We start from the raw sequence: 17,693 nt of genomic DNA on the forward strand, positions 1-17,693 counted from the left end.
TTAAGTATAGACGGGCCTACCGTAGATACATTTTTCATCCACAATTACAACAAAGAATAAATATTAAAGTGGTATAAAATACTGACAGATCGTTAGGTAAGAAACATGTGCAATAATTAGGTATCTTTATTTCGAAATGTTTCGCCTACACAGACTTCTTCAGTCGAGTACAGAAAAATTGTTCCATAGTCTGAAACATTGTTCCAGACTATGGCTGAGGGACTGGCCACCTCAAACCTAAGTCTTCAAGGGTGATGGACTGATTACATCGTCTTCACATCTCTTCTGCTTCTACCAACTTTTCTGTACTCGACTAAAGAAGTCTACTGTGTAGGCGAAACGCTTCGAAATAAAGACACCTAACAATTGTATGTGTGTCTTACCTAACAAGTGAGGTTTGAAGCCTCTTAACTACACTATGGTCTTTAAGGCTGAACGTTATCATTTCACTACCAGATAACAATACTTTAATATCTAAGATGTGAATTAGAGTATACTAAGCATATATACCCAACAAGAACTTCACCTCTGTGTATATTTCTAGGAATGGATTCCCAATAATAATATATCTCTATTTACTACATGTGAAGGTATACAGCCCTAGATGACATCAATGACATACTACTACATAAAAAGCCGCTTGTTTAGCTGGGTATTTCGGGCAAATTAGGTCAGTTTTGTCCCACAATTGCAAACCCACACCAGTCGACTAACACCCAGGTACCTATTTTCAACTGATGGGTGAACAGGGACAGGGACCTCAGTGAGTGAGCGTAAGTCACATTGCAAATCATGGATAATGATGAGGGTTAGATTTCTTGGAAGCAGAAGTCACTCACCAGTGTATGGTCTGACCAGAAGGCTTCTTCGACGCCAGTGATGCGATAAATCTCTTCTCCAAGATACAGCTTCTCACACTCCAGCTTGTGGATGGTCTGCTGTCTCTCACGGAGTTCCTGCAACGATATGCAATCATTGCATCAAAATAAGTAGCAACAATTATCATCAAAAACTATCATTTATTATACGAAGCCACAAGAATGTTAACACCAAACTAGAAACAAATATTATAACTGATCATAGTCTTGCAATGACTTGTTGCATCCTCAGAATCTGTTAAATTGAAAAAAAGAAAATTCACAATAGCGAATTAAATTCAATGGTTGACATAATTCGCGTAAAAACTAATGATTAAAATTATCCAATCACTGTATCAAAGTTTGTATTCACTTTTAATCCTTAGAAGCAAAAACAAATTTTGGTTTCACAGTAGTTAATGAATTACGACAAAGTTACGAGGAGATGCTAAGAAAAGTTTCTAAATGATAAGCATAATCTTAAGAATACAATAATTCAAATAACAAACAGTAACTACGAACTTAACTGCAAAATGATATAAACAGGAGAGAGCGAGGTAACAAGCGCATCCAGAAACATATCTGAGCGGAACTTTCACTTCCCTTTATACCAGATTTGTGGAGGTGTGCTAACAGTGTCTCGAGTTTAAGGAGAGAGCTAACAGACTGACCGACCAGGAGCTAAAAATTCAAACAAGGGGTCAACAGAAGGGTGATCAAGGGTGTGGGGGAGATGGCCACCAACGACACTAATTGGTAGTTTGGTAAGCAGGCGTGTCATTCAACTTCATATCCCTTAATGATCATAAATTCTGATAATTAAATGCCTGTGTATCTTAAGTATTAAGTGTTTGAGGCCTTATAGTACTCACAGGTGATTTTTTTATGCATATAACAGATACCTCAAGAGTAAAAGAACCATAAGAACATAAGAAAGAAGGAACACTGCAACAGGCCTACTGACCCATGCGGAGCAGGTCCATGTCCCTCCCCCCCCTCGGATAAGACCAATGACCCACCCCACGGATTATCCCAATGACCCACCCAGTCTGGTCATCCCCACTCAAGGATGGAGCACTGTACCAGACCCAGCAGCACAATCTAGTCAGGTCCAACTTACACCCACCCACACCCATTCATGTATTTATCTAACCTATTTTTAAAACTACACAACGTTTTAGCCTCAATAACTGTACTCGGGAGCTTGTTCCACTCATCCACAACTCTATTACCAAACCAGTACTTTCCTATATCCTTCCTGAATCTGAATTTTTCCAACTTGAAACCATTGTTGCGAGTCCTGTCTTGGCTGGAAATTTTCAGCACACTATTTACATCCCCTTTATTTATTCCTGTTTTCCATTTATACACCTCGATCATATCCCCCCTAATTCTACGCCTTTCGAGAGAGTGCAGATTCAGGGCCTTCAGTCTATCCTCATAGGGAAGATTTCTGATACATGGGATCATCTTTGTCATCCTCCTTTGTACGTTTTCCAGAGCATTTATATCCATTCTGTAATACGGTGACCAGAACTGAGCAGTATAGTCTAAATGAGGCCTAACCAAGGATATATAGAGTTGAAGAACAACCTGAGGACTTCTATTATTTATACTTCTAGATATGAAGCCAAGAATTCTGTTAGCTTTATTGCGAACACTAATGCACTGTTGTCTTGGTTTTAGGTTACTGCTAACCAGAACTCATAAATCCTTTTCGCAGTCGGTAGCATTAAGATCTACATTATTTAGTTTATATGTGGCTTGGTTATTTAACTGTCCAACATTTAGAACTTTGCATTTGTCAATATTAAACTGCATCTGCCACTTCTCCGACCATTGCGTCAGTCTTTTCAAATCATCCTGGAGTGCTCTAATGTCCTCATTAGAATGAACTGGACGGCCTATTTTGGTGTCATCAGCAAATTTGCTTATGTCGCTATTTATTCCCTCATCTATGACGTTTATGTAAATTGTGAACAACAACGGGCCCAACACTGACCCCTGAGGAACACCGCATGTGACGTGACCCCATTCTGATTTCTCCCCATTTATGCTAACTCTCTGCTGTCTATTTGTCAGCCATGCCTCTACCCAGGAAAAAATTTCTCCTATTCCGTGTGCCCTAAGTTTCCTCAATAGCCTCTGGTGTGGAACTCTATCGAAAGCCTTACTGAAGTCCATATACACAATATCATATTCATTACCATGATCCACCTCCTCAAACACCTTAGTGAAAAAAGTTAGTAAATTCGTAAGACAGGAACGCCCCTTTGTAAAACCGTGTTGAGAATCACTAATCAATCTGTGCCTGTCAAGATGGCTACGAATTGCTTCTGCAATTATTAATTCCATAAATTTTCCCACTATGGAGGTAAGGCTTATTGGCCTATACTTCGAAGCCAAGGACCTGTCACCTGCCTTGTAAATAGGTATTACATTTGCCATTTTCCACTTATCAGGCACTATGCCAGTTTGTAGTGATATGTTAAAAAGATTAGCCAAAGGTATGCTAAGTTCATCCTTACATTCCTTTAACACCCTTGCAAACAGTTCATCAGGACCTGGGGATTTGTTAGGTTTTAGTTTCTCTATTTGTCTGAGGACCATGTCACTAGTTACGCAATCGTACATAGTTTATTATCATCCTGTTCTACATAATCTATTATTTCAGGAATATCGCTAGTATTTTCCTGGGTGAAAACTGAGAGGAAGTAGGTATTTAGAATTTCACACATATCCTTATTACTGTCAGTGATCTGACCAGAGTTACTCTTAAGTGGGCCAATCTTGTCCCTAATCTTACTTCTGTATACCTGAAAGAACCCTTTTGGGTTAGTCTTTGAATCCCTTGCGACCTTAGCCTCATAATCTCTTTTTGCTTTCCTTATTCCTTTCTTTATTTCTCTCTTTAATTGAATATATTGATTTCTTAACTGCCCATCCCCTCTTTTGATACGCCTATATATACCTCTCTTTTGACCAATGAGATGTTTTAATCTATTGTTCATCCATTTGGGATCATTTTTGTTAGATCTAATTTCCCTACTCAGAACAAAAGTTGTCTGGGCAGCTAGAACTATGCTCTGAAAAACGTCATATTGGCAACCAAGATCACCTACCTGACCCATAGTTAGGACATCCCAATTTAGCCCACCCAAGTAATTTTTCAGTCCCATGAAGTCGGCCAAGCGAAAATCTGGGACAGATTTGATTGCAGTTATCTGGGTAATTCCATGATATATTGAAACTAAGTGATTTGTGATCACTTTCCCCAAGCTCATCAGTAACCTCAAGATTAATAATTAGTGATTTTTTGTTGGCAAGAACCAAGTCAAGCAGATTGTTTCCTCTAGTTGGTTGTGTCACAACCTGTTCTAAAAAGCAATCCTGAACCGTATCAAGAAAGTCACTAGACTCAAGATTTCCTGTCATATTGTTCCAGTCAGTTTGACTAAAGTTAAAATCTCCCATTATCACAACATTTTCATATCTAGATGCCTTATGAATTTCGTCCCATAACAGCTTACTGCACTCCCTATCAAGGTTTGGGGGCCTATAAATCACACCCAAAATTAATTTGTCACGACCTTCGAGAAACTGAAGCCAAACCGATTCTGTGTTCGATGTTTCTAATCTTATATCATGTCTAATACAACAATTTAAATTTTCTCTGACATACATCGCCACACCACCACCCTTCCTGTTGACCCTGTCAGTGTGGAATAGTTTATAACCCTGTATGTTGCATTCAGAAGGCATTTCTCTATCTTTCAGGTTGAACCAGGTCTCTGTTATACCAATAATATCTATATTACCTACACTTGCAAGTAATTTTAGCTCATCTATCTTATTTCTTAGACTCCTACTATTTGTATAGTAAACCTTAAGGGAGCTAGTCACTCTTTGCCCTCTACTATCTCTCTTTGTTTGTTGATCAATTGATTTACCATTACTAGCAACTTTATTTTGAATATTGTCTTTTAAACATATCCCTGAGGTATCCCGGTAATAACTGCTGTTTTTAACCCTAATGCTGCAGCCTGATTGTTTCCCACAAACACCCATACCTCTATAATCTATCAGTTTAAATTCCTAGACAGGTCATCAATTACCCTCTCAATTGAATTGGCTAATGCAACCACTCCATCCCCAGAGAGATGAACCCCATCCCTTGCATACATATCACGTTTGCCAAAGAAAAAGTCCCAGTTATCAATGAATGGGATTGCAAGTTCCTTGCAGTACCTGTCTAGCCAGCGATTTATACCAATTGCCCTAGACATCCATTCATTGCCCACTCCCTGTCTAGGCAAGATGCTACATATGACTGGGATCCCTCCCTTAGACCTAACTACTTCTATGGCTGACCTGTACTTTTCAAGCAGCTCCTCTCTCCTGCCCTTCCCAATGTCATTACCCCCAGCACTAAGACAGATAATGGGCTTGTTCCCATTACCTGCCATAATATTATCCAACCTGCTGACTATGTCACCAACACCAGCTCCAGGAAGACACTCTCTCTGTCTGACCTTTCTGTCTCTGTTACAAAATGCACGGTCGATATATCTTACCTGAGAATCGCCTACTATTAAAATATTCTTACCTTGATTAGCAGGGGAATCAGTGGTACCTTCAACATCACTAACCACTGAAGTACACTCGTCTTGGAGAACAGAGAATCGATTTCCTACCTTCACATCTTCTCTATTAACTCTCCTCATCTTCCTTCTTCCTGAACTGTGAATCACTTGCCACTTAAAGCGGCTGCCACTATCACTGCTGGTGACCATTCCTTCCTTACCAGCTAAATCCTTCTCACACTCGCTCCCAAACTCATCTATGCGAAGCTTCAGCTTCCTATTTTCCTCCTGAAGAAGTAGAATCTCCTTCTTCAACACATGAACCTGGGATTCTAAAACACTACAACAAGCCATGGTGCTTGGTAACAGCCCACGCTATATTTCGCATGCTCTCGCGAATTCCTTGCATTGTTCAAATTTGATGCATGCAGGGGATGAGATGAAAAGCTGTAAGCCTTCTCCCTGAAAGCTGGCTGCCTTGGATCAAACGTGTAGCGGATGCTACACGCCAAGGTATTGGTCCAGTGTGGGTAGATTGGTAAAGCACTGCGTACCTTGTCCTAAGGTTCGTAGGTTCGAGTCTCCTTCAGCCAGAGATCAGTGTTTATATATATATATATATATATATATATATATATATATATATATATATATATATATATATATATAATGAAAATCTTTTTTAAAAATATTTAATTCTCGTGAATGTTACCAATGTTAGTGACTCAGCGTCATCCATCTGGCAACAGTGTTAGTGATGACACACCACTGTTTTGATAATATTACACCACACACGTGTCTGGTATCACTGCCGGAGTCACGTTTTTTACCTGGTTGGTAACGAAGATGTTAATGAGACGCTACTGGTAATAATAATAATAATAATAATAATAATAATAATAATAATTTTATTTCAAGTTAAGCACAAATATATGATAATTTGAAGGAATACACCCGTAGTTAGGTTAATATATATATATATATTATATATATATATATATATATATATATATATATATATATATATATATATATATATATATATATATATATATATATATATATATATATACTTACGAAACGTTTCACATATATATACCGTGAGGCAACATAAGAAAGGAAAACTGCAGCAGGCCTACTGGCCCATACTAGGTAAAAAAATTTCAAGCCCAAACCCACTAGCAAAAATATTAGCCCAACCCATTTTCAATGCTCTCCAAAAGTTTACCTGAGTCAGTGATACCCCAATACGTATATCAAACCACGTCTCAGCAGCATCAGTATACGGTGAAATATGCACGAATATCACTGGTGGTGCCAGAAGTGTGTCCACAAGTGACTGAGGTACAGACTCCGCCTTGTAAACCAGAACAGCAACATAGCTTAAGGCGGTGCTGTGGTCTGTTCTCCACAACAATTACCGATACTAATTCTCTCGTGAATCCTGTGGTCAGTGTAGCGGGGGGTTGTCGAACGCTGTCGACGCCTGAGGATAACGAGGGAATACTTTCAGCACCATAAATACTCTCAGCACCGGAGGAAAGGCTTTCAGCACCGCAGGGAAGGCTTTCAGTATTACAAGCAAAATGCTTTTGAGAACTTCCAGTAGAATTCCCGGTATCTTGCTGCAGTCCTTCTGGGTGCTGATGTACTGATTTTATGGGAACTGTGGTACCGAGAACTTTGAGAAACATGTACTGGCTACAGATATCATGGTACCAGTACTTTGATATCACAGAAACAACGTACTCATGGACACAAATACTACGTACTGATACTCTATAAGCCATAGTCTAGGGTAATTATTAATACTACCAAATAAGGTTGGTTGGGTAATGGCCTTTAAAGTCTATCAACAACTAGAAGGGTCGATAAATTATACACATGTGCAACTCTTGAGTATCTTTATTGAGGAAACGTTTCGCCACACAGTGGCTTCATCAGTCCATACATAGGAGAAACTTGAAGAACAGGAGGAGAATGAGGTAATCGGTCCCTCAACCTTGAGTCGATGTGGTCAGTCCATCAATTTCGAATAGAATACGGCATATGTGCGGGGCAGCTTATAAACCGTAGGCAGGAGAGGTGCAGCAGACGTAGGTGGTGTCACATTTGTTCAATGTGGAAGTAGGTCGTGCCCAAGGGTTAGGCAAGCGAAGAATTCCCAAGTATTAAGATCCCACACATATGCCGTATTCTATTCAAGATTGATGGACTGACCACATCGACTCAAGGTTGAGGGATTGATTACCTCATTCTCCTCCTGTTCTTCAAGTTTCTCCTATGTATGGATTGATGAAGCCACTGTGTGGCGAAACGTTTCCTCAATAAAGATACCCAAGAGTTGCACATGTGTCTAATTTATCAACGTGTCGGTTCTCTGAACCATTCATCTGCAACTAGAAGGGTCATTAAGGCAGTGTGGAAACTGTTCCCCACAGTCAAGATTACTTTTAAGAGCTAAAATCAAGATTAAAGTATATGCTCAGCATATATTAAAGTACGTATATGCTCAGCATATATTAAAGTATATGTTCAGCATATATTCACAGAGGAACAAACATCTGACGAGACAAAGATATAAGTCCATCCTCTTATTTTGCTAAAATGTACAAATGTACAAATAAACACAATGATTTGTTTAAGTTTAGAGAATTAATAATAACAAAAGCAGTCACAAGTTGAAAAATGCATAGCTGGATGATAAGATTGGAAAAATGAAACAAAAGTTAATAATACTATCTATTATTAGTAGAAATATAATTTAGGATGGGTTGGTGTTACGACTTTGACATCGTTACTTAAATAAAATATCCTGACTCCTAAATGGCTGCTCAGTCTGCCGTCTAGGGCCATTTAAATTACACTGAAAAACACAGCATCCCTCGGGCCAACATTCACTCATATGTTAAACTCTATTAATTATTATATAAGGAAGGACATTAAACCTCACCTGTGCAAAAATATATCTATCTATTAATGAGTAACTTATATACAACTTACAGTCTACTACAAAAAACCCACAACACTCCAGTTCACATTAACTCTGCTACTAGTGACACAAAATCTTTTATTCATGTACAAACAGGGAGGCCCATGAAACACACACTCCCCCCTCCCCTTCACTTCTGCCTGGTAGACTAGTTACCAGCAGGTATAAACATCTATGGTATACACTAAAAAAACCTACCCAACACCACATACACTGCTACATCCTGCTTCCTCTGCTGTGGTAACCTATTGCACTAAACACTTCATCTGCTCATGTCCACTCTGCCTGACTGACAGGAATAAAACGCGTCAGGATTTAGTTCAACCCCGGAACTATGGAGCATTGATTTTTATATATGCACTTTTTTTTACTGCAGGACACTGCGTAACAGTTGGCTTTTAAATTAAATTAATAATAACTAAATAGAAGGCTTAGTGACTGGAAGAAATTAACACTGACCCACAAAGCCAAATTAATGAAGACTAAAATCACTATACCGTAGTTAGAATAATTCATAAATAATTTCGCTTTGGAGAGGGAATATAGACGACGTTTCGGATCATCCTGGACCATTATTGAGATAATAATGGTTCCGGACGGGGTCATTTGCGTATTGCATAAAATTAATAACTGCTTCCCACTTCAAGAGAAGTGTAGGGCCTTTCATGTGAGTTGACATTTACATATACCATTTACAGAATACGTCTTCATTCTGATTACCTTTCGAACAGTGTTGAGTCTTACCATAACTTTTAGAAGCTCAGAATAAAGCCTTTATGAGCAAACTTTGACCCTTTTACAAAACTAATCAGGATTATCATCCAGTGGAACCTTCACATGGTGATACGAAGTCAGTTGCGTGAGACTTCACTTCTGTGTCCTAGAAGATGGTTATTTTCGATAGTGAAAGATGATAGAACACGAGAAAATGTTCCTTTGCGCTTCAGATGGCGTACGGAAACTCTGAGCTGGATGTATGCATGCTTCTAGCAGCGATAGACCGAATAACGGTGAGCGAGTTTCCTCTTATTTTGGGTTAACTTACCTAGGTGGGAGACGACCAGTGTATCAAAAAAATATCATATCTCAATATTCGGCATTTAATTTTTATAGGGGCAAACTAAAAAAACAAAACAAGAAAACATCTCGGCAAGTCGAATAAATCTCCACTGAGAGACCCGTCATTTGTCTACAGCTTACGTAAGCGAAAATATTCTCATTTCTAGTGACGAACTAGCGCCAACGTGGGCAGGTAGTTCGTTCTTAGTCTAACAGTTCTTGATGGGGAGATAAGATGCCCTGATGCTGGTGAAGGGATTTTCATCCCAGGAGTTTGAGGTTTCCTCTCTGTCTTCATATAAAATATAATTGTCTCTAGTTCCCAAGACGCTATATGACCCCTAAGGATTTAACGCTTCCTTTTGAAAATAATAATAATAATAATAATAATAATAATAATAATAATAATAATAATAATAATAATAATAATAATAATAATAAGAAGAAGAAGAAGAAGAAGAAGAATAAGAAGCAGAGGAAGGAGACGAAGAAGAACTACATCTACGTCTACATCTGCATCTACGTACGTAGATGAGCCGTTTGCACACACATCACGTGAAAGAAAATATTTTAATGACAATGTGTAATTACAAGACACGTTATATACACTGAGAGGTGTATTTCTCTCAGTGTACATGTGGTGAGAGTATACTTTGATCCCTCTTTTAGAGATTAAAACATTCTTGTCTGATGGTGAAAAGGTCACGTGAAACCTTATTAATCATAGTGTAGTCCACAGGCTTTAAACTCCGTTAATCTACCAACTAGTTACAGAATCAGAGGCCATCTGTCTCACTGCATTATGACCGAGTGCTGTGTCGTTACCTCAGCGGGGACCAGCTGTCCCCGCGCCTAATACGTTAGTGACAGCATCGCCGAGGGTATCATAAGCGCTCCTGCATTAGTGTCTCGGCTACCCGGAAACTACTTGTTGTGGTTCCTACAGGAATGCGGATACCCTTTAGCCCATTGTTGTGGTTCTGGCAGGCTATCAGATACCATATAGTTGTGTGTTTTTAGCAGCCTATTCTGTGTGAGTTTCAATGTGGGAACATTCGCAGTGTTGATCTGCCTTGTTCAATGATGCGTATAGCGGGAACATCCGTATTTCGGTGTTATCATATTCCATATCCTTGTTGTATTGATGTGCAAAAGGAGACTTTTGTACAGTTCAGAACATTAATTAGAGGAAACGTTTCGCCCACGAGTGGATTCTTCAGTGCTGTTCTACTCCATTACACGGGATGGGGTTCGTGCATATGTTATGGAATCTGTTAGCCTGATCTGGAAATCTATTAGCCTGATCTGGAAATCTGTTAGCCTGATCTGGAAATCTGTTAGCCTGATCAGGAAATCTGTTAGCCTGATCTGGAAATCTTTTAGCCTGATCTGGAAATCTATTAGCCTGATCTGGAAATCTGTTAGCCTGATCTGGAAATCTGTTAGCCTGATCTGGAAATCTATTAGCCTGATCAGGAAATCTGTTAGCCTGATCTGGAAATCTTTTAGCCTGATCTGGAAATCTGTTAGCCTGATCAGGAAATCTGTTAGCCTGATCTGGAAATCTTTTAGCCTGATCTGGAAATCTGTTAGCCTGATCAGGAAATCTGTTAGCCTGATCTGGAAATCTTTTAGCCTGATCTGGAAATCTATTAGCCTGATCTGGAAATCTGTTAGCCTGATCTGGAAATCTATTAGCCTGATCAGGAAATCTGTTAGCCTGATCTGGAAATCTTTTAGCCTGATCTGGAAATCTGTTAGCCTGATCAGGAAATCTGTTAGCCTGATCAGGAAATGTTAGCCTGATCTGGAAATCTGTTAGCCTGACTTGGAAGACTTTCGTAGGGTTATGAGAAATGTACACAGGGAATGATAAACCTAGAGAGACCGAGAAATAAAAGGGAATTCAAGAGGGTAGGGAAGAACGGAGAGGAGGAGGAAGTCAATACATGAGAGAAGTTTTTATACAATACGGCTGAACTGTGACAGGCCTATTACAGATTTCAAGAGCTTTTCTATCCTGCCAGCCCGACTAGACTTCCTGATCAACCAGGTTGTTTCTGTTGGATGACCATTAGGTGATTATAGGTATCACACAACGACGTCGTTGAACTCAGTGGTTATTTCCAAGTCAAATTTTTTTCTCTCTTGTGTTGCTCGCACCATCAACACCGAGTTAATTTTGTTTTGGTAGCTAGCAGAGTTTACCTCCCAGGTCACGTCCGAGCGACCCGTCCAGTCGAACACTCCTGGAGAACTTTCTCTCCAGCGCACAACTTGGCACCCATCACCACCTGGCTTACTTTTCGAGATTTATTTCTCTCCCGTAACTCACACAGATGATATATTGACCAAGAAAACTATGACTGCTGGTGGAAGGTCCAGTACTAACACAAAACGTTCACACACACACACACAAACACACACACACACACACACACACACACACACACACACACACACACACACACACACACACATACACACAAACCTGTCAGATTGTTTTGGTAAGTATATAATAACCGTTCCATCAAATAGTAAGTAGATAATTGTTCCGTCAAATGGAAGATAGCAGTAATTGTTCCATCAACTAGTAAGTAGATAACTGTTTCATCGAATAGCAGGTAGACAGTAGTAACTGTTCTATCAAGTATTCAGTAGATAATAATTGCATTGTAATGCAAGGTCATTTACTTGACAATGGGAATTGTGATTAGATAACGACTTATTCAGTTACTGGAGGCGAAATAACAACCATGTTTGGGTCAGTCCTGAACCATTCTCCGGTTAAGGACTGGCCGAAACATCGTCTGACTTAGTCTCCAATCTGAAAGCTAGTTTTGAAATGCTCGAACGATGGGATTTTAGCTTAATGCTTACTGGGATTTTAGCTTACTGTCTCCTGTGACTGGGGCGCATACACTCTCCTCTGACTGTGGCGCATACACTCTTCTCTGACTGGGGGACATACACTCTCCTCTAACTGGGGCGCATACACTTTCCTCTGACTGGAGCACATACACTTTCCTCTGACTGGGGCACATACAGTCTCCTGTGACTGGGGCGCATACACTTTCCTCTGACTGGGGCGCATACAGTCTCCTGTGACTGGGGCGCATACAGTCTTCTGTGACTGGAGCACATACACTCTCCTGTGACTGGGGCACATACAGTTTCCTGTGACTGGGGCACATACAGTCTCCTGCGACTGGGGCACATACAGTTTCCTGTGACTGGGGCACATACAGTCTCCTGCGACTGGGGCACATACAGTCTCCTGTAACTGGGGCACATACAGTCTCCTGTAACTGGGGCACATGCAGTCTCCTGTGACTGGGGCACATACAGTCTCCTATGACTGGGGCACATACAGTCTCCTGCGACTGGGGCACATACAGTCTCCTGTGACTGGGGCACATACAGTCTCCTGTGACTGGGGCACATACAGTCTCCTGTGACTGGGGCGCATACAGTCTCCTGTGACTGGGGCACATACAGTCTCCTGTGACTGGGGCACATACAGTCTCCTGTGACTGGGGCACATACAGTCTCCTGTGACTGGGGCGCATACAGTCTCCTGTGACTGGGGCACATACAGTCTCCTGTGACTGGGGCACATACAATCTCCTGTGACTGGGGCACATACAGTCTCCTGTGACTGGGGCACATACAGTCTCCTGTGACTGGGAGTTTAGTTACACTCACAATTATCATATTAACGACAGCAGAGATGAATATATGATTTGTACTGATGAAACCAAGTGGTTTACGCTCGATCCTCCGTCCACCAAAGTAAGTTCTGTTATCACTACAATATATATATATATATATATATATATATATATATATATATATATATATATATATATATATATATATATATATATATATAGATATATATATATTAAAATCGGAAACAGGCGATCTTAACAATGCAGAACAAACTACATCGCGATGGAAATCATTAGCTCAAGATCAAGATCTTTCACACTCTGGCGCGTCTTCAGGAGCTATGCAATGTAGCAAGACATCAACAGATATGAGGGGAAATTCTCTGTGGCCAGGCAGAAGGTATCAGCGGCAACCCATGTATGTAAGTTGACGTACACTGAGCCACTCCCACAAATGTGTCCTTGCCCACTTATGGTCTTCAGACAACCTGCTACGTACACCCATCGCCGCCCACACTCGCCACCCACACTACCCATCGTCTAAGCATCGTGCCACCCACACCCGTATATAGACATCAACATATTCATTATTATTATTATTGCTGTTGTTGATGTCATTGCTATTGTCCTTTTTGTTGTTGTTGCTACTACAGTTGTTGTTGTTGATGTTAGTATCATATATCTTCAGCGTCATAATGAGGATGCACAAAACCCACAACGAACACAGTGTATTACAACAAGTTAAGCCCCGTGGTGCTGGAGGCTCGATCCTCCGTCTCACAATTGTGACCTCCAAAGAGCATCAGCTGTTACTTCCGACATAAATCTAATGACATTTGAAGATCAAGAGGTCGCTGATGTCAGGGAAGTCACGGGCTCATAGTGTGTGTGTGTATATGTGTGTGTATCTATCTATCTATCTATCTATCTATCTATCTATCTGTCTATATATATATATATATATATATATATATATATATATATATATATATATATATATATATATATATATATATACATGTATATTATTTATTTTTTTTTTATTATCACACCGGCCGATTCCCACCAAGGCAGGGTGGCCCGAAAAAGAAAAACTTTCACCATCATTCACTCCATCACTGTCTTGCCAGAAGGGTGCTTTACACTACAGTTTTTAAACTGCAACATTAACACCCCTCCTTCAGAGTGCAGGCACTGTACTTCCCATCTCCAGGACTCAAGTCCGGCCTGCCGGTTTCCCTGAATCCCTTCATAAATGTTACTTTGATCACACTCCAACAGCACGTCAAGTATTAAAAACCATTTGTCTCCATTCACTCCTATCAAACACGCTCACGCATGCCTGCTGGAAGTCCAAGCCCCTCGCACACAAAACCTCCTTTACCCCCTCCCTCCAACCCTTCCTAGGCCGACCCCTACCCCGCCTTCCTTCCACTACAGACTGATACACTCTTGAAGTCATTCTGTTTCGCTCCATTCTCTCTACATGTCCGAACCACCTCAACAACCCTTCCTCAGCCCTCTGGACAACAGTTTTGGTAATCCCGCACCTCCTCCTAACTTCCAAACTACGAATTCTCTGCATTATATTCACACCACACATTGCCCTCAGACATGACATCTCCACTGCCTCCAGCCTTCTCCTCGCTGCAACATTCATCACCCACGCTTCACACCCATATAAGAGCGTTGGTAAAACTATACTCTCATACATTCCCCTCTTTGCCTCCAAGGACAAAGTTCTTTGTCTCCACAGACTCCTAAGTGCACCACTCACTCTTTTTCCCTCATCAATTCTATGATTCACCTCATCTTTCATAGACCCATCCGCTGACACGTCCACTCCCAAATATCTGAATACGTTCACCTCCTCCATACTCTCTCCCTCCAATCTGATATTCAATCTTTCATCACCTAATCTTTTTGTTATCCTCATAACCTTACTCTTTCCTGTATTCACCTTTAATTTCCTTCTTTTGCACACCCTACCAAATTCATCCACCAATCTCTGCAACTTCTCTTCAGAATCTCCCAAGAGCACAGTGTCATCAGCAAAGAGCAGCTGTGACAACTCCCACTTTGTGTGTGATTCTTTATCTTTTAACTCCACGCCTCTTGCCAAGACCCTCGCATTTACTTCTCTTACAACCCCATCTATAAATATATTAAACAACCACGGTGACATCACACATCCTTGTCTAAGGCCTACTTTTACTGGGACACAAATTCCCTCTTTCCTACATACTCTAACTTGAGCCTCACTATCCTCGTAAAAACTCTTCACTGCTTTCAGTAACCTACCTCCTACACCATACACTTGCAACATCTGCCACATTGCCCCCCTATCCACCCTGTATATATATATATATATATTATATATATATATTATATATATATATATATTATATATATATATATATATATATATATATATATATATATATATATATATAAAGAGAGGAAATGAAGGAGGTGAACACGAGGAAGGTACGAGAATGTTGTTGGTGGGTGGGGGTGGGCGAGAATGGGTGGGAGTGGGCGCGAGGTGGGTGGGAGTGACAGGAAGTATCTTAGATAAGGTGTGGAAAGCAGGTAAGAGTGGAAGGCGAAGGTGAAATGTGGGTGAAGGAGAGTGTAGGAAACGAACAATAGCCACAGGGAGATGTGGGGGGTTTTAACATAGGGGGGCGTAGGATGGTGGCAAGTGTGGGCGTAGATGGGTGTGGGTGGGTGGCGTTTGGGAGGCTTGTGGGCTGGGGGGTTAGTTTTGGACTCAAGGAATAAACACAAAAGCCAGGGAGGGGTTCACGTGACCTTTGTACTCTTAACACAATACTCACGAACACAAGGTCATACCTTCCCTTCCCTTTCCCACCATTCCCCTTCCTCCCCACCATTCCCCTTCCTCTCCACCATTCCCCTTCCTCCCCATCATTCCATCTCTTCTTACTCATCAATGTACCTTGCGTTATTTCTAAACAATACCTCTATTTTAAAACTGATCAATTTTACAGGCCAAGAGCTGTTATCCAACCTCAGCTCATTTCACAGCCCATCCCTATCTATGATATACTACCACCCCCAAGATGCCACCCATAACAGTCGACTATTGCCCAGGTACCTACTTACTGCTAGGTGTACATGGGCAGCAGGTGTAAGGAAATATGCTTAACGTTTTCTCCCGTGCCGGAGATCAAACTAGGAACACTCTGTATGTGGGTTGGGTATGCTACCAACTACTACTACTACTATTATTACTACTACTACTACTAATTATAATAATAATAATAATAATAATAATAATAATAATAATAATAATAATAATAATAATAATAATAATCTAAGACATATGGAACTAATGGGTATCTCTACTGTCAATTGAAACTTATCGCCTACGCAGCAGGTTTCCTGCCATTTTTACTCCCACTAGTGGTCCCCACCTCCTGCTTCGTCTTCCAGGTCTTCCTACCTCACCTTCAGATATATCTATGACTCCAGTCTTGTGCTTCAGCTCCACATTGTTCCAGACTATGGAGCTGAACACTTCTCCAGGCAGAGGGACTGACCCCCTCAATACTCTTTCTCCAAGGACACGATATTGTGACTGTTTATTCTTTCTGAACTGTTTTCTCCGTTTTTATAATGAGAAAACTTAAGAGGCATCTTACGGCTGGAACTACTCTCATTAGGAAAGTTAAAACTAAGTTTTGAGGTTGAAGCAAGTTGTAAGTTGTAAGTTGTAAGTTGTAAGTTGTAAGTTGTACGTTGTAAGTTGTAAGTTGTAAGTTGTAAGTTGTAAGTTGTACTTTGTAAGTTGTAAGTTGTAAGTTGTAAGTTGTAAGTTGTACGTTGTAAGTTGTAAGTTGTAAGTTGTAAGTTGTAAGTTGGGTATATTGTTAGATGGTAGTTATTTTTTTGATCAAATTTTGTTCATGACTCTGGAATTGGGTATAACATTGTTCTGCTGGACTGTGATCTATGAAGAACAAAAAGGCACAATACCGTGACTGGAACAATTCACAAATAGAAGGTAAACGTCTAAGTCGAACTGAAACGTCGTTTTAAGCTTCTGTTTCTTATGTTCGGCTTATTTGGGTAAACTCCGATTTTTTTTTTTTTACTTTTTTTTATTTTTTTTTTTTTGTATTTTTTTTTGTATTTGCCTATTGTACTATTTGTGAACCTGGGTGTGGCCTGTCACACACAATGGTAAGTTTATTAGCTCCTTCAGTAAAGCTTCTTTAACGCGTTACTAAATGATGCAGGGTAGGCCAAGGGGAGACTGTGTGTGTGTGTGTGTGTGTGTGTGTGTGTGTGTGTGTGTGTGTGTGTGTGTGTGTGTGTGTGTGTGTGTGTGTGTCTGTGTGTGTGTGTGTGTGTGTGTTATGTGTGTATGTGCTGTGTGTGTGTGTGTGTGTATTATGTGTGTATGTACTGTGTGTGTGTGAGTTTACTCACCTATTTGTGGTTGCAGGGGTCTCTGTCCACCTTATCGATTCCTCTAAGTATTTTATATGTCGTTATCATCTCC

At 40.3% G+C, this 17,693-nt stretch overlaps 1 protein-coding gene across 1 annotated transcript in view; it reads right to left on the reverse strand.

Annotated features, from left to right (window-relative positions):
- Nucleotides 1-765: 765 nt before the first annotated feature.
- The window catches only part of LOC128701977 (protein starmaker), a 43,679-nt gene continuing 26,751 nt past the window's right edge, over nt 766-17,693 (reverse strand). Inside the window, exon 3 of the mRNA XM_053795979.2 lies at nt 766-956. Coding sequence (XP_053651954.1) covers nt 810-956 — 147 coding nt within the window. The 3' untranslated portion in view covers nt 766-809. The remainder of the gene's footprint in view (nt 957-17,693) is intronic.

Source organism: Cherax quadricarinatus, chromosome 77 (assembly GCF_038502225.1).
Source record: "Cherax quadricarinatus isolate ZL_2023a chromosome 77, ASM3850222v1, whole genome shotgun sequence".
Taxonomy (NCBI): domain Eukaryota; kingdom Metazoa; phylum Arthropoda; class Malacostraca; order Decapoda; family Parastacidae; genus Cherax; species Cherax quadricarinatus.